The sequence below is a fragment of the Centruroides sculpturatus genome, unplaced genomic scaffold (assembly GCF_000671375.1).
Source record: "Centruroides sculpturatus isolate CEXI.00-Female unplaced genomic scaffold, Cexi_2.0 scaffold271, whole genome shotgun sequence".
NCBI classification, from domain to species: Eukaryota; Metazoa; Arthropoda; class Arachnida; order Scorpiones; family Buthidae; genus Centruroides; species Centruroides sculpturatus.
Window position 1 is genome coordinate 723,369 of NW_019384474.1, and position 24,661 is coordinate 748,029.

Consider the following 24,661-nt stretch of genomic DNA (forward strand, 5'->3'; position numbering starts at 1 on the left):
TTTTTCACGATTGTCGATATCGTCGTTCTCGGAATACGGAATGCAACAGTTAAATCTCGTTAAATCTCGAACACGCGTGCCACCTTCATATTTCTCAACAATCTCTTTTTTCAGTTCCGTTGTGATTCTAGTCATTTTTTTATTTTTCTGTTGCCCTTTTTCAATTCATGATTAATAAAAATAATAAAATGTTACTTACAAATTAAAATCAGAAGAAATTTAACAAAGTTATAAACCGTAGCACCGCGAACGTCTAGTCTAGTGTAGTACACCGATAGTGCTACTTGTTCATAGATGGCACGTATAATTGAATTAAGTCGTATACCGAGCAAAATTTGTTTCGTCCAAACAGGACGTATTCCGAATTGGACGTATTCTAAAGCAGACGTATACCAAGGTTCCACTGTACTTCTAAATACAAATTATATTTTGTTAACAACCTTAAAAGTGATGTGCATGAATCCATATTATATGAATAAGAGAGATAATTTTCACATAATTAAGCAATCAAGAATTAAGACATCTGCAAGCCAGATAATATTCAGACTAATTAAAATAAAAATTAAATAATGAAAATTAATTTCTAATTATTCATCTTATATAATTAGGTCACCATTTTGTCTATGTTTAAACCAAATTACATAATTTCTAATAATCTTTCTATTTTCTAATTTCTAATAGTTTCTAATTTCTAATAATAATAATAAATTATCTAATAATTAGCATAATCATAGCCTGGTTAGAATTTGGCTTGCAGCATTTGACTATTAGAAAACTGGGCTTAATCAATCAAACAAGCTTAAGGTAAATTAGGTAAATTTTATTAAATGTGCATTTTATATATTTAAAAAATATTATGAAAATATATCATTTAAATCATACTTTATAACAAAGTTTTAATCATTGAATTAGACAGAGGTAAGAAAATTTTTCTGATTTCTTTTATTTTTTACTAAGGATTATGAAAGAAATTATTAAAATTTTTTATATATCTAATAATAAACACTTTTATTTTTTTAATTTACTATTTTAATATTTTATGTTTGTTTGATGCTTTGAAAATTAAAATATTCAAATAATAGACTTTTATATTTTAAACTAGAGAAATTTCATAAATATTCGAAAAATAAATGTCTAAACAACATTTTCTTATTGTATATCTAATAAATTTTATAATCCTATCCTTTTTCTATTGACATTACTCACTAATACTAAAAAATAAACCAGTTTTAAATTTTAAAAAAAATGTTAATTATATATAAGAATATTAAGAATATAATGAAACATTAAATTTTATTAGAATGTTCCATAAGATCAAATTATATGTATAGAACAATTTCCTAAAATCTGATAATAAAATTAACAGTTTAAAGAAACTGAAATAAGAATTCAAAATAATTTTAAACTTAAAACATTTAAAAACACTTAAATATTATTTTAATTGCTTTAAACACTTTATTTTTTGTTAAAACAATCTTTAATCAACAACATTAACAAAATTAAAATCATTAACAGATTGAATACTCCTCCTTAATATTCCAAATGTGTGTGAAAATTTAAATCTGAACATAAAGGTTAAATTAGATTCTTAACATAAATACTAAATGGAGGAAAGAAAACATAGGAAATTTAAATAAACAATGTTTGTCATAAAAAAAAAAATTAACTGATAACTTAAAACTATGAACAGATCTTGTAAAAAAATTTGGAAAATTGCATGGCTTAACAATAAGCTACATTCAGATATTTTTCCTTTTTAATGTTAACAGAAAGAAACAAGTATCTAAATCTCTATTTTATCTATTAAGAATCTGGAAGCTGTACAATAAATAAATGATCAGTGAAAAACATTTTGGCCTATTGCCTCCACCTCATGCTGAAAAGTTATCTACTAAGAGTCAGCAACCTCTCTGGAAAAGAACCAATTTTTTGAATATTCTTAAAATAAAACTTTATGAGAACTATGTAGCTTTCATAAGTTTCTAACATCAAAGAGAACAATATAACAACATTCTATTGACATTTTTCCTTAATCAAAAGTTAATTTAATAACTTAAATTTTAAAAAGCTGAAAAGTATACTGCACAAAATTTTTATATTAAGAAAAAATAGAAATTGTCTGAAGACAACTTAGTATAATATTATAAAAGCATTAAATTATTACTTTGGTATATTTAAAGTTTTATAGAAAAAATTTTTAGTTAAAGCATAATTAACAAGAAATATAAAAATATTTAGAACAACACTCTATTGACATTTTTCCTTAATCAAAAGTTAATTTAANTGATTCAACACTTGTTGGACGAATGGTCATTAAATTAAAATTAAACAAAAAATATCTCACATAAAATTAATAATGAGGTATATTGTTGCTTACTGTTTTTTTTTTCAATGTCCCTTTAGCCCTTTTAAATATCTATAAACACAATAGTTTCTACATAGAAATTTCTAGTATGGATTTTTCATTTACCGAAAAAATTTACCAGTAAGTTTATCGAATGTTTTTTTGTCAATTTATCAGTTAATTGGTAAACTGGTATACAATCCCTACTGCCAACTGTTGACCTACAACTGAAAATGGAAGGACTAATTGAAAAGCAATCACTAAAAGCTTGTCATTGAGGTTTTTCCTTCCCTCTAAACTTGCAACACTGGAATTCTAAAATGACCTGGAGATGCCTTTTTACTGAAAGTTTAGTGTAAAATAAAGTGGAAACTATTGCTTGTTTGCTTCAATAAATGTTTATCATTACAATGATAGTTTAACTATAGTATAATTCCTGAAAGAAGTGAGTTTAAATTTTCAACTTTAATCTCAAATATTTAGGCAATTATTGTATATTTACAAATATGTTACTCTACATTTTTTGCTAATCTTGACAAATTCTATCCTACATTTCCAGGAAGAACACTTTTTTTGCAACACCCTGTATATTGACTAGAGTTTTGCCAAATGAGCTGAGCCACAGCTCAGCTCAATTGTAACTCAATTAACTTAGTCAGTAATCAACTCTCAGTTGTGGCTCTCAGATGTAATCCAGAATTGTCAATCAGCTCACAGTTCAGCTCAATTTCAGTTCAATCTCAGAGTATTTTTATACTTTGAGGTAGTCTTCGTTCTATCTATGTATTATTGGGATTCTATTGTACATGTTTTGCTAGAAATAACTGTTGTTATTTGTATCATTTTAAAATATTATCCTTTATTATTTTTAATAATTCTATTAATCTATAAATTGTTTATAGTTCAATTTCTTAATGCTTATCTAGGTTTTATTTGAATACTTTCATTCTCATAACAGATAAATGAAAACAGATTCAACATACTGTGAATCAATTAATAATAATGGAAGTTTACTATTACAGATTGCATCTGTAATAGTAAACTTCTCATTGTGTTTAATTGTTTTGCTATATTTATAGTTAACATGTTAACTCAATTAAAATTGCAATATTCTATCAGCATATATATTTATTTATTTTATTTATTTATTTTACATATATATATATATATAAAATATTATAACAGTCCAAATTATTTTATATCACAGTATTTAAGAGGAGTAAATACAATATCAAGTTAGAATTAAAGGCAAGTGAAAATATTATTTATATTCTAATTCACTAGAAGAGTGTATATAGCTTAACATCTATACTATTATGAATACCTAAAAAGTACATTCTTTCAAACTAGTCTGTTGTGTATCTACAACCTATAAAAAAAATAATGGGAGAAGAAATATAAGATATCAGTTGTTCAGTAAAATCAGTAATTTATTTTCAACAAAAACTTAAAGAAAATGAGTGAAAACACATCAAAAATAATGGAAGACAAGTTGAAAAACCTGATTTTTACAATAAAACTATGCAAGTTTTAGTGAACTGTAAAATTTCTTTTATTATAATATTATCCATAAACACTATCATCTCCTAATAATTTATATTATTGTCATAAATCAAACAAAAGCTTTTAAGTTTTCAATGTTGCAACATCATCAATGTAATGTTGCAATCTCAAACATTAAAATGTTATTTTATAATTGTTAGCAGTTCATTGTAGGTGGAAAACAGAATATCAAAATCTAAACTCCTAAACTTCCTGTGTTGAAAATACAAAATAGATACCAAACAACAAGTTTTTTTTTATTGGATCACTTCATTTTGGTTTTATTTATCAAGTAATAATATTATATATTTTATTACTAACAATTATGAATGCTAAAATAAATTTAAAAGAATTAGAGAATAATTTTAATGTCAATGATATCTAATTGATAATTCAATGAGATATTAAGCTGAATGATTGATTAGAGTTAATCATTCAGCTCTTATTTTTGAAAAGATACATTTTCTTATAAAGATCTGATAAAATGCAATGGTTACAATTCAGCATCCAATAGGATGCTGAAATTCTGTTTTGTTCAGCCAATTAATGTTTAGAAAATGCTACATAAAAATTTGTTTTAATATTGTCTTATAACTTGAAAGTTATTTAATTAATAATATTTTAAACTGTACACAAACATTGCTTTAATCAATATAAAACATATTTCCACACTATAAAGTTTAAAAAAATGAAGAAAATTATGTCATTACTATTTACTTTGGCAGTCAATAACGTCCATTGATACAGTTTCAACAGTCAATTGCTCAACTTCTAAACAAAACCTTTTAAGTAGTTTTGAAAGTTTTATAAAGGGGGAAATTACTGGAAACTTATCAGCTTTTAAGATAGAAGTTGAATTAGGAGCATATGAAAATATCAGTTAAAGTGTGGATTGATGGACAAAGTATTGAAAAGAAAAGATGAAACATATGTAAATGTTTCTTTAGAGATTTCAAGAAAAATTCCAATGGCAAATGAATGTCCACAGCACAAAGAACTTTTCAACTTCCTGAAAATACTCTTTTTGACTTTAAACAAAAAAAAAAAAAAGCTGTCTGATAAGTTTCTAATTGTAAGTTAAAATCAACAGATAACCCACATCTGCTTTCAAATTAATTTTTAAGTATAGATTACCCAGAAATTACCCACACAAAATTACAGTAATTAAAAATGAGCAATATTAGAAATGTTTTCATGTTAAAATTTGTCATACTCAGATCCCATGACAGCTAATATCAGTAACAGTTAATTTGATAACATTTGAAAAGTTCTTTCATCACATTTCAAATATTAAATACATTTCAGAAGTTTTAAATCAGACTTAATTCTTTATTAAGTTAAATAATGTTAAAACTTATAAATTTTTAACCTAGCCAATTTTTATTACAATTTAGAAGCTTTTTTATCTTAACATTTGACATTCCTCAAGTAAGTAAACTGATTTAATAAATTTTATAGCATCTTTTAAAACAGATATATAAGTTACGCTAATATTTTCTACAATTACAAAAACGAAAAAAATATATAATTTAAATTTAAAAAATAAAAGATTATACTCATCTTTACTACAACACCGGAGAATAGTAATATAATTACCTCTTTCTAACCTGTTACCGGTGTGTCTACTAACTCTTAACGATCCAAAACGAATCAAAACTAACGTTTTCGAACCCTTAACCGGTTCTTCTTCAGGTTTTTTTCGAATCTCTGATGGAAAATGCAGCTCGTAAAAACTTTAAATTCGAAATATGTAAGTAAACTTACATATTTCGAATTTACCGGTTAAGGGTTCGAAAACGTTAGTTTTGATTCGTTTTGGATCGTTAAGACACACCGGTAACAGGTTAGAAAGAGGTAATTATATTAAAAGATTATAATCATAATTTTTATCAATTCAAAAAACTTTTAATGAAAACTATATTCAAATTTTAATAATATACATATAAAAGTTACCAGTTTTTTTTCAACTGAAACAGTCTCAGTTCCAAGACAAGCTGCCATTTTTTTCCCAATACTTTGGCATGTTTGTTTAATTTGATCAACTCGTTTCTCAGCATTAATGAGATCTTCGTTTAATACCTCAGTCTTCTCAGCTCTGACAGAATTATAAAAATTTTAAAAATTATTTTTCACATTAAAATTTTATATTTAATAAAACGTTTTTATAAATTTTATCTTAAACTTTTATTTTATAAAAATTACTTACAAGTTCTTAAAACTAACCTAAATAAAAAGCTTAAAATAATTTTTGATTATTTCTAATAAAAATTTTTAAAATAAGAAATTAAATTACAACTGAATGGAAAGCAAAAGGATATATATATAAAAAGATAATTGAACTTAAGAAGACTGGAGGAACATAGCTGATATTTACACTGAATTCATTCAATCAACTAGTTCTGGGCCTTGGCCTTTGCTCCCTTTGATCAAACTATTTTTGTCTATTCTAAATTGATCTTTTGAATTTCATGAATTATTATTAGTTCTTCATTATTTTCATTTATGTTCTAAATTTAAATTTTTCATTCTTTTACTTCTTTGCAATTTTCAAAAATCTAAGTAAATGTGACTTCCGAACTTTATTATTTGATATTTCTTTTTTTTCTCTCTTATCAAATACTTTTTTTTTAGAACTTAAGCTGCTAATTTCATATTTTAAACTGAAGTATAAGACTGTATGAATCTTCTATTAATTTAGAATGTTCTTCTCATTTAAATTACTTTCATTATGTTAATATGTATTAGAATGTTCCTTTTAATTAACCAATACCTAAGTGTGATTTCCTCTGGAAATTGTATTTAGGTGTTGGTTGTTTAATCTTACAGTTCCAGTTTATAAGCGTGTTGTTTGTTGTATGTTCCTTCTGTTCTTTTTTACTTAGGTTTATTTGTAGTGCCATAATAAAGTGTCACATACAGATGAAAAAAGTTAAAAAAAAAATAGGCAAGAGATGGCAGCACTTTCCTGCAAAGTTTCATTGCCTATTGCATATAGCAAAACCACTGTAAGTTTATGATATATATACACAGTGCCGTAACTAGGCAGATGCAACAGGTGCACCCGCACAGAGCCCACTTGAAAGGGAGGTCCAAAATGCATGTATTTGTTTTATTATTTTCCCAAACTTAATTAAGGGGCCTAAATGCAAGTTCTTGCACAGGGCACAGGAATAGCTAGTTACGGCACTGTATATACATTTCATATGGTTACTTTTCAACATAATCACTGTGAAGATTGAGGAATTTGTCATATCTGTGGATGAACTTTTCAATCCCCTTGTCATAGAATGTTGCCACCAGTGAATTGAGATGGTCTTAACAATGTTGTTTTGAAGATCATCATTTGTCTCAAACCTCTGCCCTGCTAGCCATGTTTTCAGTTCAGGAAAGACGTGGAAGCCTCCATACATTAAAAAGTTTTAAGCTGGATGGAAATCTTCACCACCTGTAAGCACCCAGTGTATAGCTCTGATTTAGCGCTAAGCACCTCTTTACTGAACTGAAAACGTGGCTTGGAGGGCAGAGGTTTGAGACAAATGATGATCTTCAAAACAACATTAAGGCCCATCTCAAGTCACTGGCAGCAACATTCTATGAAGAGGGGATTGCAAAGCTCATTTACAGATATGACAAATGCCTTGATCTTCATGGTGATTATGTCGAAAAGTAACCATGTTTGTACCTAACTTTTGGTAGTAAATTCATTTTGTTATTTACACTCGTCTTTTTTTTTTATGNGATTTTGATAAACTTCAAGTGAAAACAACTCTGAGTGATTGGTCAATTGCAGGTTAACAGGTATGAAGCTGTTACTCTGTCCTGTAATACAGTACTTAATAATAAAATGTAACCACAACCTTTACAAAATTTTTAAATTGTATCACAAAAGACAAAAAGCCTTAAGAAACACTATTTTATATAAATAAAATAATGTTTAGCGTGATTTTATGATAATAAGTAATGCCATCAGAGCTTGAAAAAAAAAAAAAAACCAGTAAACCAGTAAGAAACCAGTAAAAGCTTAAAATGCATTCTTGTATATTATATATTAAGAATTTATATATCAATTTAATCATCATTATTATTTGCATATGTCAAAATAGTTTAAGATTACATTTGAATGCTATCGAAACAATAGAAACTATAACAACTGATTTTAATATTATGAACATAGAATTATGTTCTTCTAATCATCTCTCTATATAAACAACATATATTCATATTTATCTGCTAAACAAATTAATTAACATTTATAACATTCAAATATCAAAAAAAGAAAGCAATTTATATTGTATGAAAAATATAAAACATATTCTAAAGTTGGCATAAAATTCATATCAATATAACTGAAACTTTGTGAATACATTAAAATTAATCAATTAAAAGCATATTTACTTTCTTGATTAATTCTGACTAATAAATTTCTAATAATAATAATAATAATTTTCATTAGAAATTTATACTATTAAATATAATAAAATACAACAAAAGATCATTCACCCAAAATGAAAAACAGAAGTAATAAGATAATAAAATTCTAAAATAATTTTTTATGAAACATTTTTTAAAACTGAATCATTCCAATAAATTAACAACAATTTGCTACAGTAATTCAAAGTCATCACTAATTTGTTGCTTTTCCTAGTCATTTTTAATCACAATCATAAGGAATATCGCTTCTGACTTATCTTCTATTGGAAAAAATGTATTGTTGTTACCTAATTGATGATCAATAACACATTCTCAAATTAACTTGTACGACAATTTATATCTTGAAAAATCACCTTCTGAATACAAATTTTCTAAAACTATGCTGTTTATATTCATTTTGTTCTTATACTATAATATAGTACTCACATTACATACAATATATTAAGTGCCAAAACTTTTTTATCACTTTGCTCTTTTAGAGTTAATCATCTAAATATCAGAAATATCATTCATTTGGAATAGAGCAAGTCCCAGACTTCTCAGATTAATGAACCTCTATTATATATATAATTTACATTATAAAAACAATTTTCATTTAACTAATATGTAATGCAATAATAAATTCAGCAACCATTTGGCTATTTACTATACTGTAAAAATACTAAATTATTTTAAATTACAAGTATTATTTTTAAGAGTGTAATACAGTGATATATAGTAATATATTTTTACATTCAATACTTCTAATCAATTAAACATTAAAAAATAAAGTAGAGCAGTTAAACAATAACACACTCTCTCTCAATCATAGATTAAGAACAAAGATTTTCCTTTACAAAGTTATTGAAAATGGCTATTATTTTTATATACAGTAGAGCATCGATTATCTAACTCAATTGGGAACTGGGGTTGGTCGGATAACTGAAAAAATGGATAACCGAAAAATATGAAAAAATACATTATTAGTATAGTATATTAGTATATCTCATGTATCAATAATTAGTATATCGCTATTAACCTACTTTACGTTGAATTTTCATCGATGTTAAGCCTAACAAAAATTTTTTTAAAATAATAATTGTTGCTATTGTATCGTTAAAATTTAGAAAATTAAGCCTTGTTTAAATATTGGCTCCCTTTCATGGTCGAGCCAGTGTTGCCAGCTAAAACACATAAAAGTACTATTAAAGTAACCAAGACATAGCCAAATATTGTAGCGCCACATCACTAGCGAACATTTGAATTTGCTGACTAGAACAATCGGTTAACCGATGTGACGGTTAATCGGGGGTCGGATAATCAATGCTCTACTGTAGTATATAATATAGTTTGTGGTGCTAGTATCAAAAATTCTCACAGTTTTTAAAAAGTATATCATTGCTACTATCTTACTCTGAGTAATTTGATGTACTGGTAGATAATTTATAATTAGATATTAATGTATAACAACAAGTTAACTGCAACAACTGTCAATGATGGTTAAATGATAAACAAGAAAACATTAAAAAAATGTTTGTGGGCATACAATACATTCTTAAAAATGCTTACTTTTCACCACAATTTTAATATTAACATAAACAATAGATGAAATTAGGATATTAGAAGAGGTCTCAGCTCAAACTGTAGAAAATTTGATGGAATATTAAGCAGATTCTCTCTCTCTCATCTTTCACATTGATAGTAACAAATATGATTTTGATAAACTTCAAGTGAAAACAACTCTGAGTGATTGGTCAATTGCAGGTTAACAGGTATGAAGCTGTTACTCTGTCCTGTAATACAGTACTTAATAATAAAATGTAACCACAACCTTTACAAAATTTTTAAATTGTATCACAAGACAAAAAGCCTTAAGAAACACTATTTTATATAAATAAAATAATGTTTAGCGTGATTTTATGATAATAAGTAATGATATTCATATAAAAATATTATGTTATGATATTTAAAATAATCTGTTATTGTAAAAAATGAATTATTATTCTTAGCTTAGAACTGGATCAACAGATGTTAATTTTGTTGCTGTAAATATATAGATACTTTTTAAAATTGTGTCCCAAATCCTGAATTACTTATGCAACACAGAGAAAGTATTTGTTCAAAAACAATTTAGTTTATAATAAAAATTATAAAAGAGCTTGTTTCAAAATTGTTAAAACTAATATTTCAAATACTATAGTAGTGGTAACAGACTTATAACACTGCTACTGGTAACATCAAAATGACACTTCTATCATCAGAATACATACCAGTAATACAGGTGCATTCTGATGACAGAAGTGTCATTTTGATGTTACTAGCAGCAGTTATTAGTTTCTATAATAAAACTTGTTTTAATTCATATTAAAATGTTTCTTCTTTTTCTTTACATTCTTACTTATAACTCAAAGTTTGAAAAATGTTTTTATATATTTACAATTTTGTAAATCTCATGACTGCAAATAATTTATGTATTAAATAGTTGTCCTTATTGGAGATTCTGGAGTAGGAAAAAGCAATCTTTTATCACGATTCACAAGAAATGAATTCAATTTGGAAAGCAAGAGTACAATTGGAGTGGAATTTGCTACACGGAGTATCCAAGTAGATGGGAAAACTATAAAGGCTCAAATTTGGGATACTGCTGGGCAGGAACGATACAGAGCAATCACTAGTGCGTAAGTACTTTCTCAATTGAGTTTTTGTGGTCATTTAATGAGAATATTATTATAGTTGTATTTTGTGGTATTTGTAAATTGAATTACAGGTAACCCCCGTATAACACGGTAGTTACGTTCCAAAAAATTGCCGTGTTATGCGAATCAAAGAACTAGTACGAAAAGGAGGGTTAGGTTCCAAAAATTAAAAAAACATGCTACTATATTTTCATAATTAAGTTAAATATCTTTATTAAAATTTTCTTAAGTGATACATATTAAAATAATGTTANCTGCAAATAATTTATGTATTAAATAAAAAAAACTTTTTTGACTTCCTAAACAAAATAAATAAATTTTAATTATTCAAATGTCAAAAACAAGAATAAAACTGATGAGTTTTTTTATATTTAAACTACATATTTTATTTACTAATGTCTGTCCGTAAGATATTATATTGCATATAAAGAACATTTGTGTAATTACAACAGATGGAAGTAGTTAAAGAAAATTGCAGTTGTTTCATACTCTATTTAATATTAACTGTTGCAAATATGATATCAATAAGCAATTTAAATATACATTAAATTCTTTACAATAGAGAAAGCCATATTAATATCATAAGAAATATATTAAGCCAAATATCAAAAGGTTATATATTCTATACTAAAATCAATTAATAAATCTTACTTTAAAATATAGAATAATATAATCATCTTGAGATAATAAAAAATACATGACAGACAAATCTTTCTAAATCTCAACTAATAATGATTTCTAATAAGAAACACAGCAAGTTGGATAATCCAAATGATTTCTTTAGGGATGGGCAAATATCACTTTTCTCAAGTTCAAATATTAATCAATCTCATATATTTGAATATCTTGAATACCCTGAATACTTAGTGAACCATTACATTACACAATTTAAATAATAAATATTGCATATATTATTAACTAAATAACTTATTTTACTTATTTCAATACATTAATAAATTAATAAAATAAAACAAAAGTAAAAAAAAACAATTTATTAAATTTTAAGAAATGAAATTTCAAATTTTTAATTTTGAGTTTTAAAGTAGTTTTTTTAAATACTCTTACCTCAACTGCAATAGATTAACAAATAATTGTTCTCATTCTCACTAAATGAAGATTTATTATTTAAGAAAAAAGAATTCAAAAACATTAAGGATCTAATCTGCTTCTTTTCTTGTCACAAATTAAAACCAGAGGTGCTGAAGAAGTCATGTTTGTATGCAGTGGCAAATATAAGGGGATACCATTGATAAAAAAAATTAATTTTACTTTTTAAAGCTTTTAAAAATATTTATGATGACAAATACAGTTTATTGTACCATTTTCAATATGATTGTCATGCATGTGTTAATAAAAGATACTTATCTGTACAGTACATATAACACAATATTGAAGTANGGGATACCATTGATAAAAAAAATTAATTTTACTTTTTAAAGCTTTTAAAAATATTTATGATGACAAATACAGTTTACTGTACCATTTTCAATATGATTGTCATGCATGTGTTAATAAAAGATACTTATCTGTACAGTACATATAACACAATATTGAAGTATTTGTAGTATTCAAATTTATTTTTTATCAACATAAAATTCAAGATCTTGAATCTCTAATACTTTCTAATACTTTAGTATTCATCTATCTCTAATGCTTTAAAGAAAGAATGTTTTTAAATAAATGTTAAATAATTGGTATGATTTAATCTTTTCTTTTAAGGATAATTTTCATAATTTGCAATATAATTTCTATTATCAGTAAGACTATTTCAGGAGAATTTATAATTTATATTTACTTATAACTCCTTAAAAACAATTTTATTTTACTATATTTTATTTGTTTTCTGCTTGCTTAATGTCTTAAGTAATTTTCATTATCTTACCATTAAAACAAAGAAATGACTGATAAATTACATATTCAACTCTCTTATATATAGGCTATCTGTAGTTATTCTGTTTAAAAAAGTTACATATGTAAAATAGTCTCCATCAAGATATACAAATGTATACATAAAAATGTACTCACTGCCAAAAAAGTTACACACAGACAGAATTGTCTGATTACTGCAAAACTCAACATACAGCTATGTCTTAGATAGATATGAAAATGACTACAGTTGTGATTGATTGCACACCAAGTAAATGCCACCTGATAAGTAATCAGTGGCTGATAAAAATCACTACTTCAGTATCCTATAAAAAGTCTTGCAGAGGCTTACTATACTATAAGTGAAAACCTGTTGTTTGTAGGTCTTCAAATGCTGGACATGTTTGTACAACACAGTCAAACACATTATGCACAGCTTACAGAGAAAGATTGCATTGTCAGTAAGATGGTCATTTTGCCAAATTACTTGCTATCTGGATTATTCTGACCTGGCATCAAAAGTGTTGGGGTCAGTGCATATATCAGGGTGCACATACAAGCAGCAAGCTCTAGATGTTCCAGATTGTGGGAGAGATGATCATGAGACAAGCACAAACAATTCCAACAGCATCTTTGTCCACCATCCAGACACAGGTAGAAGCCTTGCACTAGAATCCTGTCTCTTCCCACACCATTGGTAGGAACTGGCAGAGGTAAATTTACATGATGAAAAACCACTACATTCTTTCTGTTACCACTGCAACATTATAGGATTTGTTTAGAATGGTGCTGAAATAGGAAAACTGGTTTGAGAAGGCATCTTATATGACAGCTGTTCCTAGTAGTAGTGCAAAGGACATTGATGGCACAGTGGTATGTTCAAAAAATACTGTGCTCTCATATGTTACCTGCATGTCAGACCTGCAAAGCCACATTTCAGTAATATAAAGCTTACTGCATACAGCTAGGATTTCCCAGGAATGTCTCCATCATGATGCCATGCTTCCTTGGCCTGCCTAGTTTCCACATTTGTCACTAATTAAGAATTTGTGAGACTAGATGGATGACAGCTTCAGCTATATACAAGTGTAAGGAATGTGGAGCAATAGTTGCATCATCAGTGGACAAATCTATTAATATGTTTTTATATCATCTTTATAATTTTATAACATCTTTTTTATTCCAAATATGATAATAGTTAATGTAATACATAATATATGTAATAAATATCATACTTTGTTGAAGTTACATTTTTTTTCTGTCCTATATTACTTAATAATTGTATTAAAATTTAGTATTTTGATGAAAAAACAAAAAAATTTTTAATTTGATTTATGCATTAAGGCAGGGGTGGCCAACCTTTTGCATACCATGCGCCAATTTTTTGATAGACGAGTTCAGATGCGCAGTGGCGTACCGTGGGTGTTAGCCGCCCGGGGCGGAGAAAAATTTCGGCCACCCTTTAATCAGGTATTTCAATTTAAAAGATCAAAATTCAGTTGTGTGAAAAAAAAATTAATAAAAAATGCGGTGGTGGTGTAGTTACCCGTACAAAATAGTCCCATTTGACATTAGTGGCATACACGATTGCGAATGTATCGTGAATCGTAGAAGCAAAAAAAAAAAAAAGGTCAACAGGTGTAGCAGTCCAACCGACTCGTGGACTGTCCGGACGGTAGCACTGTCATTTAGACGCCTATGCACTGATCGAAAATAAACATACATGCATACACTGTAATTTACTATGTGGAGAACACTCATTTTATCTGTAAAGTTGATTGCAACGAATTGTGCAACAAATGAACTTGCCAAGACAGACTATAAAAAATTAATTTTCTATGTAATATTCTTAATTGCAAAGAAGCCAAATCTGGCAATGTTGCTCAGAACTGACTAAAGCGCCACTTGTAATCGTCCAATGCGCCAAGTTTGGCGCATGCGCCACGGTTTGGCCACCCCTGCATTAAGGTAATCTTTTAAATAAATTCCTTTCCAAAACAGTTCAAGAAAACTTTTTTAATTCTTTTTCACATTGATAAAACAAATATTTTTCTCTAAAAATAATTATCTTAAACTTATTCAAATTTTATTGCTATGACAGTAATTGGTTAATACAAATTTCCTTTTTTTAAATTTTATTAAATTATTATTATTTATTTTAAATTTTCAAATTTTCTAATATACTGAAATTTGATCTTATACTTTGAAAACAATTAATTTTTGCTTCATTTTTTAGAATTACTTATTCTTTGTACATTCAATTAAAACACGTAAAAATTACATTTGTAGCTTTCAAAATATTTTTTTAAGATACAAAAACAAACAAGTTTTTGAAATCATTAAATTATTATTTGAATAAAATATACTTGGAGCTCATAACAGTCTTCTTTTCATGTGGACAATTAACTTTTCAAGGGTGTTGTTTACATGTCCTCAGTCTTCAGCATTTGTCTACTGTTTTTGCTAATGATTCCAATTATTAATCTTTAAAAGTGTTTTTAGTTTTGTAGTTTATTTTAATAATAAAAATTTTTTCAGCTTTTTTGACAGAATTATATGATTTTCTTTCAAAAAATATACAATAATAGATTTTTTGACATATATAGGATAATTTGTTTCCAAATTTCTAGCTTGAAACCTGCAAAAATTTTGTTACAAATCATACAAAATGATAGATGCTCACCATTAACTTCTTTATATGGAAATCTACATATTAAAAATTCTACTGCATATTTTCTTTTTCTTGCAATTGTTGCTTTTTTGTGTATGTACGTGTATATGTTTGTATGTTATGGGCCAAGTGATTAATAGGGCATTATGAATAATGACTAAATGACTAAAATGGCCATGCAGATTGATAAATATTGATTAATTTGTTAAATTGATCATATATTATGAATAAAGCTACATTCCCTTTGGGCAGTTTGATTTTCAAAAAGAAACTCCACATTTTTAAAATACTTTGAAACAATTCACAAAAAATAATTCTTAATGAAAATGTGATTTTTTTAATAGTAGTATTATTAACTGTATTAAACTAATGTTAACAAAAACTCTTATTAACAAATTTATATTTCAATCCAAAATCAACTTAAAGGAAACTTCTGGAATGTCATTTTTGGTATAAAGTATATAAAAAATTAAAAATTTTTTTAGTTTATTTATCCAAGCAATTAAGACTTTATGACATTTGGCATTACAAAATTTGTTTTCTTTGTAGCATTTGCATCTATTAGATTTGCAACCAATTTTGCAGCAGCATCGACTATAGCCTTGGCCTCCAGAAATTGACGACATTCCTTCACATTCTTTAAGTGAAATTTCTGCACCCAGTACATCTCCAACACAAATAAAGTTTTCTTTACAAACAGTAAATTGGTTTCTGGAATATAATAAGTTCAATTAGCTGCTGGGTATTTGAAATTTGATATATCAATCATTTTTTCTGCTTGCTTTAAGATTAGACAAAGCCATTTCCCTTGTTTTGGACATACTTCTTATTTTTTCATCTATTTTTGAATCAACTATTTGGATTTTTTCTTCATAAATTCACAAACTCTGTAGAACTAATAACATCCTGATTTTTGGAAATGAGCATAGTTAGATTTTTTTCATACAAAAACTATGTAGATCTTTGAACTTCATCAGTTATATTGCTATGTGAGGGTGACATTACTAAAGAATCTTTTATAATTTTATCTTGAATGGTACCAGATCCTCTAGAGTTTGCTCAACTTTGACTTTCTTCATAGTCATTAGTTTTAAAAATTCTCTCTAAATATTTCTCTGTATTAACATTGGTTAGCAATGGTAAGGTATAAATTTCTTTAGCCCAGCTTTTAACTTTTCTCCAAACATATTTTCATCGAGGCTATGGTTTATACCAGTATGATGTGCTCAATTTTTCATCTGTTGTACAAAATGTAATTCTTCCAATCATTTGTTAATGTTGTTACTCTCTAACCAGGAACTAAGCATATTCTCTAAGTCTTGATTACATCTTTCTACTGAATCTTGACTTTGAGTGATTGGGCTTTCCATGAAACATTTTTAATTCAGGCCACATACTACACAGTTCTTTGATGTTATTGGCAAATTCTCTGCTGTTATCGCTATCAGTGCACCAAAAATTGTAAAAACATCTAAAAGAACATTGGCTACATCTTCAGTTCTTTTTGGTTTTTAATGGTCATAGTTGAACAAATTTATTGATGTGATTTTGGTATAATGTTAACAAACACACAAATTCGTTACTTCCCTTTTTTTGCCAATTGTGATTGTCTATAAAAAAAGACAACACTCAATTTAAAAATTTTAAAGCAGAGTAATAATGTTTATGAAAGTATATACCTGACCACATAAGAATTGATGATCCCATGTGGTTGGCACACTATGTTTGGAAATCAATGTTTTACACTACTGTGTTAGTATAATGAATGCAAAATACTGTATATACAATAAAATAATGAATACAAAATACTGTATATACAATAAAATAATGAATACAAAATACAAAATGGATGAAATAAAATAAAATTATTAAATAAGATTATCATTTCTATATGCATTGCACTAGAGAATACCATTAAAATTATCAAACTCAGTGTTTTTAATCACTTAATGAAACATCAAACACCTTCTATCACTGAGAAATGTTTATTTAATGAAACACTAACGTTTTCAGCCTAATAGAGTAAGCCATCTCCAAGTATAATTGAATTTGAACATATTTGAAAATTGTAACGATGGAACGTCCAAACATTATACATTCAAATTTAAAATGAAAATAATAGATAAATGAACAAATAAATAACAAAATAAAATATACTAAATACACTGAAAGCAACAATGATATAATATAATAAAATATATAAAATAAAAATTAAAATAAGTACATAAAAATGCATCAAAATATTGTTTGATCGTAGTTGCTTCAGTGTATTTAGTATATTTTATTTTGTTTTTATTTGTTCATTTATCTATTATTTTCATTTTAAATTTGAATGTATAATGTTTGGACGTTCCATCGTTACAATTTTAAAATATGTTTGAATTCAATTACACTTGAAGATGGCCTATTCTATTAGGCTGAAAATGTTAGTGTTTCATTAAATAAACATTTCTCAGCAATAGAAGGTGTTTGATGTTTCATTAAGTGATTAAAATTATCAAAACCATCACATTTAAAATTCTGACTATCAGTTTTTTCTGGCTATGATACCAGCTTTTTCAAAATTACAGGTTAAAAACTCTGTATTCTATTCTATTCTTTTGTTTCATATAATCAAATGAAGAGATACTTCAGTTTGTGATAATTCAAAACACGTTATTTTTCCTTAAATTTTAAATAAGGATTATAAGCCTATCAATTAAAACAACTCATGCACTGTAATTAGATTTTCAAGTATATTATTAATTATTAAAATTTATTGATTACATGCTCTACTGATAATTATGTTTTATAAACTGTGCATAACATTAGATAAATCATTTGCTGCATTATTTTAGATAATATAATTTCTAATATTAAACCAAATAGTCAGTCCTGGAACATCATTATATCATGTAATTTATTCATTTTTCTTTTATCAATTATCAATTATATTACAGATTATTAGAAACTATATAAAAATTTTTAGTAGTCTTTAAAATCCACAAAACTTGGCACCATTATATAGGAAAGAGAAAAAATCTACAGTACTTAAAGGTAACTCAACTTATTTAATTTTCAAAATATTTTTTGGCTTTTCTTGAGTTCAGATCAGTTTTCTTGAGATCAAGTCAAGATATTTTTACAAGAAATGCTTTTAAAACAGTTTTTCAAACAAACATCAATATTTTAAAAACTAAATAATTGCAGTTGTTAAATAGAATAATTTTTAAAATGTTGAAATTACAGTTACAATATAATTTTACAAAATATTTACTTATTTAAATTAATAGGGAATTTTTAATGAATATTAAACTATATTTCTAATGATTTAATAAGTTGATTAAAGACTTAATCACTACCTTATTATGATTAAGTCTTTAATCAATTTATTAAATCATTAGAAATATAGTTTAATATTCATTAAAAATTCCCTATTAATTTAAATAAGTAAATATTTTGTAAAAATATATTGTAACTGTAATTTCAACAACATTTTTAAAATTATTCTGTTTAATAACTGCAATTGTTTAGTTTTCAAAATATCAACGTTTGAAAAACTGTCTAAAGGCATTTCTTGTAAAACTTTCTTGAACTGATAAAGGTATAAGAAAAGCCAAAAACTTTTTTGGAAATTAAACAAGTTTGGTTATCTTAAGTAGATTTTCCTTCAATTTGTTTTAGATTTAAATTTTCAATCTATAGTCAGGTCTGTAGATATTTTAAGGTTTTTTAGTGTGTGTTTGATTCATTTATCCATCCAGTTTTGTGAAGAATTTGAGTTTTAATCAAATATTCTTTTAAATTGGATATATGTGCAAGCCAGGCCAAATGGCTGAGTGGCTGCCTACCACTCTGGGGGGACCCAGGATCGAATCCGAACGGGTTGAAAAATTCCTAGGAATTTTTCGGGGGTGATCCAACTGGATATATCATTCCCTGTCCCTCACCCCACCTGGCCACCCCATTGTGGACCTGGCCAAATTCATAATGGGCTTGCTAAATGAGGCCCTCTTAGTGCCCACAGGGCAGAAAGAGTTTAAAAAATTTTTTTTTTTTATGATTGTTTTATTGCAGGGTCATTGCAAAACTTTGTTGTGTTGCAATAGAATTGAGATGGAGCATTGCATTTTTGTAACTAAAAATTTTTAAATTAATATTAATACATATAAACTATCTTTCATGCCATCTAACCCAAGTACTAACATGCTTGAATGTGTATGTAATGCTATGTGTCTATGGATTTGTGTATGTCATCAGAAGAAAAACAGCAATCTAGTCATGTGAAAAGACAATACTTACACTTGTCAACCACAGAGAGGTAATCAATTATACTTGATAGACATGGAAGAGATGATCTTTACACTTGCCAGGCACAGATAGGTGATCCTTACATTTGCTCAGCAATTGCTTTCAGATTATTATTTCAGCAACCATATAGTGCTGTTTTCCTAAACTTATCACAACTTTGGGGATAAGTATTATATGGTTGCTGAAATAATAATCTGATACGAATCCAAACAAGAAGCTAAATGAAGAATAAATTGCTTTGTTGTGTTTTGTTCATTTTTGTCACCCATTCTGTTTGTGCTCCCTGGTGTAATTGAGTGCACCTAACATTTATCACTTTAACCCCACTGTATCTCAAAAACAAAGTCATAAATCCCATTTTTATATTATATTTTTGGATTCATTGACATTAATAGAAAATGACAAAAGTTTATCCAAATTGATCGATCAAATTTTGAGAATGAACACAATTCTGTAAGCCACATAGAAGAGGTTTTGCTAATGCTCTGCTTAAATAAAGATGATAAAAACTCCATACTGAAGATAAAATAAATGATTTTGAAACACATCTATGACTATTAAATATAAGTGTTTGACAAGATAAGCATTGATATTATTAATATAATAATATCAATCTGTGGATTTGTGTGTTTGTTGTCTTTCTTTCTCTACAGATGATGCTACTTCATAATACATTGTATTATTTATAGCAATATTCTTTTATATTATTTATTAATGTTATTAATTTATTATAGCATCCAAAGTCTGACTGTTGATCAGATGGCACTATTTCATACAATTTGGCATTGCCATTTTTACTTTCCTGGCTATTATATATAACAGAAAAAAGTATGGCAATCCAGCAAAAAATGACCCTCCCCACATTTTTACATTTTTGGACTCAGGACACCTAAAAACATCAAAAAATGCAAAAAAATTTGGGGGTTTCCTTGTATGTATGGATGTTAGTGTGTGGGGAGGAATGATTTTTGTTTGTCTTCTTTGAAGCTTAATAACTTCTGTGCTTTTTGTTGAAAATTTCTGAAAATTTGCAGGGAGGTTTGTTTGTTAGGGGGATTGAAGCTATAAAGCCACACCAAATGCCAAATAATATCAGGCTATTTTCCAGAATAATATTGGGATTGATGCTATTAAATTATGGTGATTAAAGGTTGAGGGGATGGAAATATAAAGGGGTTCATGTATATCTCCAGTAGAGTCAGACTTAGTCATGATTTTACTAGTTATTGGCATTTACACTTTTTTTATAAAACCCATCCCTACACTCAAAATTAAACTTTTTGTCATTTTATAATAGTTAAAAATATAAAAAGTCTTTTAATAAAATATGATAACAGATTGAGCCATCAAATGCTGCCATGATAGTTGAGGGTTAATATTAGTTAGTTAGCCCTCAATTCCATGCTGTTACATATTTGTTAAAATGTTGGCTAATGTTGAACAACTAACTCATTGCTGGATTTTTTATTTAGAAGAATGGTGTATCAACGACTAAGAAAATGTCTAAGAGAAAGCAAAGCAAAGAAACCTTTTTCAAGGCTATAGAATTTTTGGTATGATTCCAACTCTGGGACACAATGGCAAAAACACCTATTCTGTCATGCTCTGCCATGTTGTACCAGTCAGGTCAGTCTGACAAGTGAGTAGTATTCAATGGAAACATATGTTAACTAAAGGAAGATGAATAAATGCAATCTAGCAAACTAATACTAGTTCTTACAGAAAAATTAGTGACTTTTAATATTGATGTTTAATAAATAATTGTTGCCATCTACATAATAATCAACACAGTAAATTTTGATTATTCAAAGTAATGTGGATCAAGGGTGCCTTGGATAATCAAAACTCAGATAACATAAAATATTTGGTAAATTATCAAATAAACTGTATTTGAATGCATTGCTGAACACAAATCTCACATATTGAACATAATGAGCTTTACATTACACAATAGAATTTTGAATTTTATTTAAAGTTGTACTTACTTCACAACAAATACACAATACAGTATATATAAACCTGTTTATTTAAAAATAATTTATTCCGACGAATTTTCATGACAATACAATTAAATTCTTTTTAATTGTCATGAAAATTCATTGGAATAAATTCTTTTTAAAATTTCTAAACCTCATTTCAAATACTGCACATTGCCAGGTCACAATTTAAAGAAACTGCACTGTTCTATGTTTTCTTGCATTTACTGACAAAATACTCAACAATTGAACTCAGATAATGCAGAGCCTTAGTTAAAACAGGTCTCAGTTAATCAGGACGCTACTGTTAGTGCAGATATTAATTTTTAATTGTTTGTACCACGTACTCAAAGATTCATTATTGAAAGAAACTGTTATATGTGTTATTTATATTGCAGCTTGCTTAGCAGAATGAAAAAACCAGACAGGCAATCAAATTCATAAAAGCACTGAATCTAGGAGAAGGAGATTAAAAAGAAGAAAAATTGGAAAAGGCAAAAGAAGAGTTTAATTTATATGTTATTTACGGTAAAATAATAATAATCATTAAAATTAAAATTTTAAGTTTATGTATAAAATAAATCATGATTTCTTTTCAGTTAGTTAATAGTATCATCATTTTGAATACTAGAAATGGGAAAAACCACTAAAAAAGAATGGATGGTATAATCTTATATGGAACTAGCTCTTTAATAATTCTACAAATAAATGTTTAAAGTCAAATACTTTTTTTACTTATTTATTTTTTAAAACTCACTAAAAATAAATAAGCTTTGTATATTTTATAAACTAAAAATTTTTTGTAATTAAATATTTTTTTTATAATGAAATTTCAATTAGTATAAATATTGCATTTACTTAAATTTTCAATAGCTAGTTAGCCCTCAATTCCATGCTGTTACATATTTGGTACAATGTTGGCTAAATGCCAGTTGTTAATAAGATTAAAATATACCATTGGCCAAGCTAATTTCCAGTTTATATTAAAAATATACACATTTTAAAATGCTTTATATTTTTAATAAAAAAAAAGAGAGATCATTAACATTTCAAACAGAAAATACAACATACATTTAAATGATTTTTTTCCAACATTTGGACTAAGATAAAAAAAAAATCAATTAAAATTTGAATTTACTTATAGTTCACATTTATATCACATTTACAATTAAAATCTGAATTTCTAAATATATTGAAATTATAAAACTAGAACATTTATTATGTTAATGAATATTTTATAATATAAAAATTAACATTAATTAATAAGATTATGAAATAAAGAATGTATACTATTCAGTACACTGAATACTTAATACTACCAGTAATTAAAATTTAACGGATTACTTAAAAGAATCTATTGAGTAAATCAGCAACAAGTAAAATTAACAAGTATTTTTCTCTTTACTAAAAAAAAAAACTTATTCGGGTTACAATAATCTAGAACATATTTTCAAGAGAATTTCGAGTACATTTTAAACAAAAGAATAAATTCAAGTGGAATCAAGTAATTTTTTACGTTCATAAAAATTTTAAATTTCTACACTGAAAATTAATAAAAATATTTAACAAAAAAGCAATGAAGTGTCAAAAAAATTGAATAAATGGGTAAACATACAACTAAATTATTTTGTTATTATTCATTACATCATATTATTTTTATCCATGATATTCATCAATTATTAATCTCCTATATATATATATACACTGTATATGTAATCATTCTATTTTAAAATCTAGATAAATATCCTTGATAGTAAATAGCTAACTTTATGTAAATATGGTAACCCGAAATGATTGTTTTTAATGATTTTATAATTATGAGGGTATAACCGCAGATATACAGCTGTTATGTCATCTCATCTAATGTTAGATACATTAGGTAAGCATTTATCATACATTAACACAACTCAGCCAAATTTAGCACATGAAGAAATTATTATTAAAATGACTTTTCTCTAATAATAATAATGATAATTTCTGGATGGAGGAAAATATATTTGAAATACTTTTACTGTTATTTCTATTTAACTTTAAATATGTCATCTGACGTGTGATGAAATCATTCATATATCCGTATACATTTATATTTTATATTAAATTATTATGAAAATGGTAACATCATATCACTTTATATACGATAGAAACATCAAGCTTTGAAAAGAAAGTGGCTAAGTGCTTTGTAGGTCAAATCTATTTACCTGAGAAACGTTTGATCAGCGATTTGTTTCACTCTCAGGAACTGTTTCTTCATGATGATGGCTTGTTCGGTAGTATCACCACAAAAATACTCGAAATAAGTGTTTATATTAATGTGTCATATCCTAAGAATAGTTTCCATATATTCCTGACACAAATATACATTTCACCCACTTCACTGAGAGCGAAATTGTGTAACCACTCCCTTTTCGTAACAACATTCTCTGTTCACCATCTTGTTCGATACTAACAATTCCGTAAATTAATTTACGATGGCGCAAGAAGGGGCGCTGCTTTAATATAATAAACGAAATTTATTACGTATTAGATTATCCGAGTTATTTTTTTTTATTAGTAAAAAAAAAGTCGATTTTTATATACTAATAAATGAATTAAGTTTAAATTTAAAAGTTTATATAATTTAATATTATACACTTCATAATAACGAAAACACCTTTTTTTGCCGAGAAATAAATATAATTTGCAAAAACAAACGTTTTCAGCCTAGTTAATAGGCCATCTTCAGGTCGAAAAAATGGAACGCAAATGTTCCATAAATAGAACATAAAAATATTTAAATCAAAAAATTTTACAGGCAAAAATAACGGAAGAATATATAAACAAATAAATTAATTAATTAATTAAAACAGAAATAACATAAATCTTCAGT

The 24,661-nt window shown here is 26.6% G+C and overlaps 1 protein-coding gene across 1 annotated transcript in view; it reads right to left on the reverse strand.

Moving 5' to 3' along the window:
- Nucleotides 1-24,266, reverse strand: part of LOC111621279 (rho GTPase-activating protein 44-like) — a 47,222-nt gene extending 22,956 nt beyond the window's left edge. The window contains exons 1-2 of the mRNA XM_023363365.1: nucleotides 23,994-24,266; nucleotides 5,840-5,981 (exon numbers count right to left, since the gene is read on the reverse strand). Coding sequence (XP_023219133.1) covers nucleotides 5,840-5,981; nucleotides 23,994-24,046 — 195 coding nt within the window. The 5' untranslated portion in view covers nucleotides 24,047-24,266. The remainder of the gene's footprint in view (nucleotides 1-5,839; nucleotides 5,982-23,993) is intronic.
- Nucleotides 24,267-24,661: the final 395 nt, after the last annotated feature.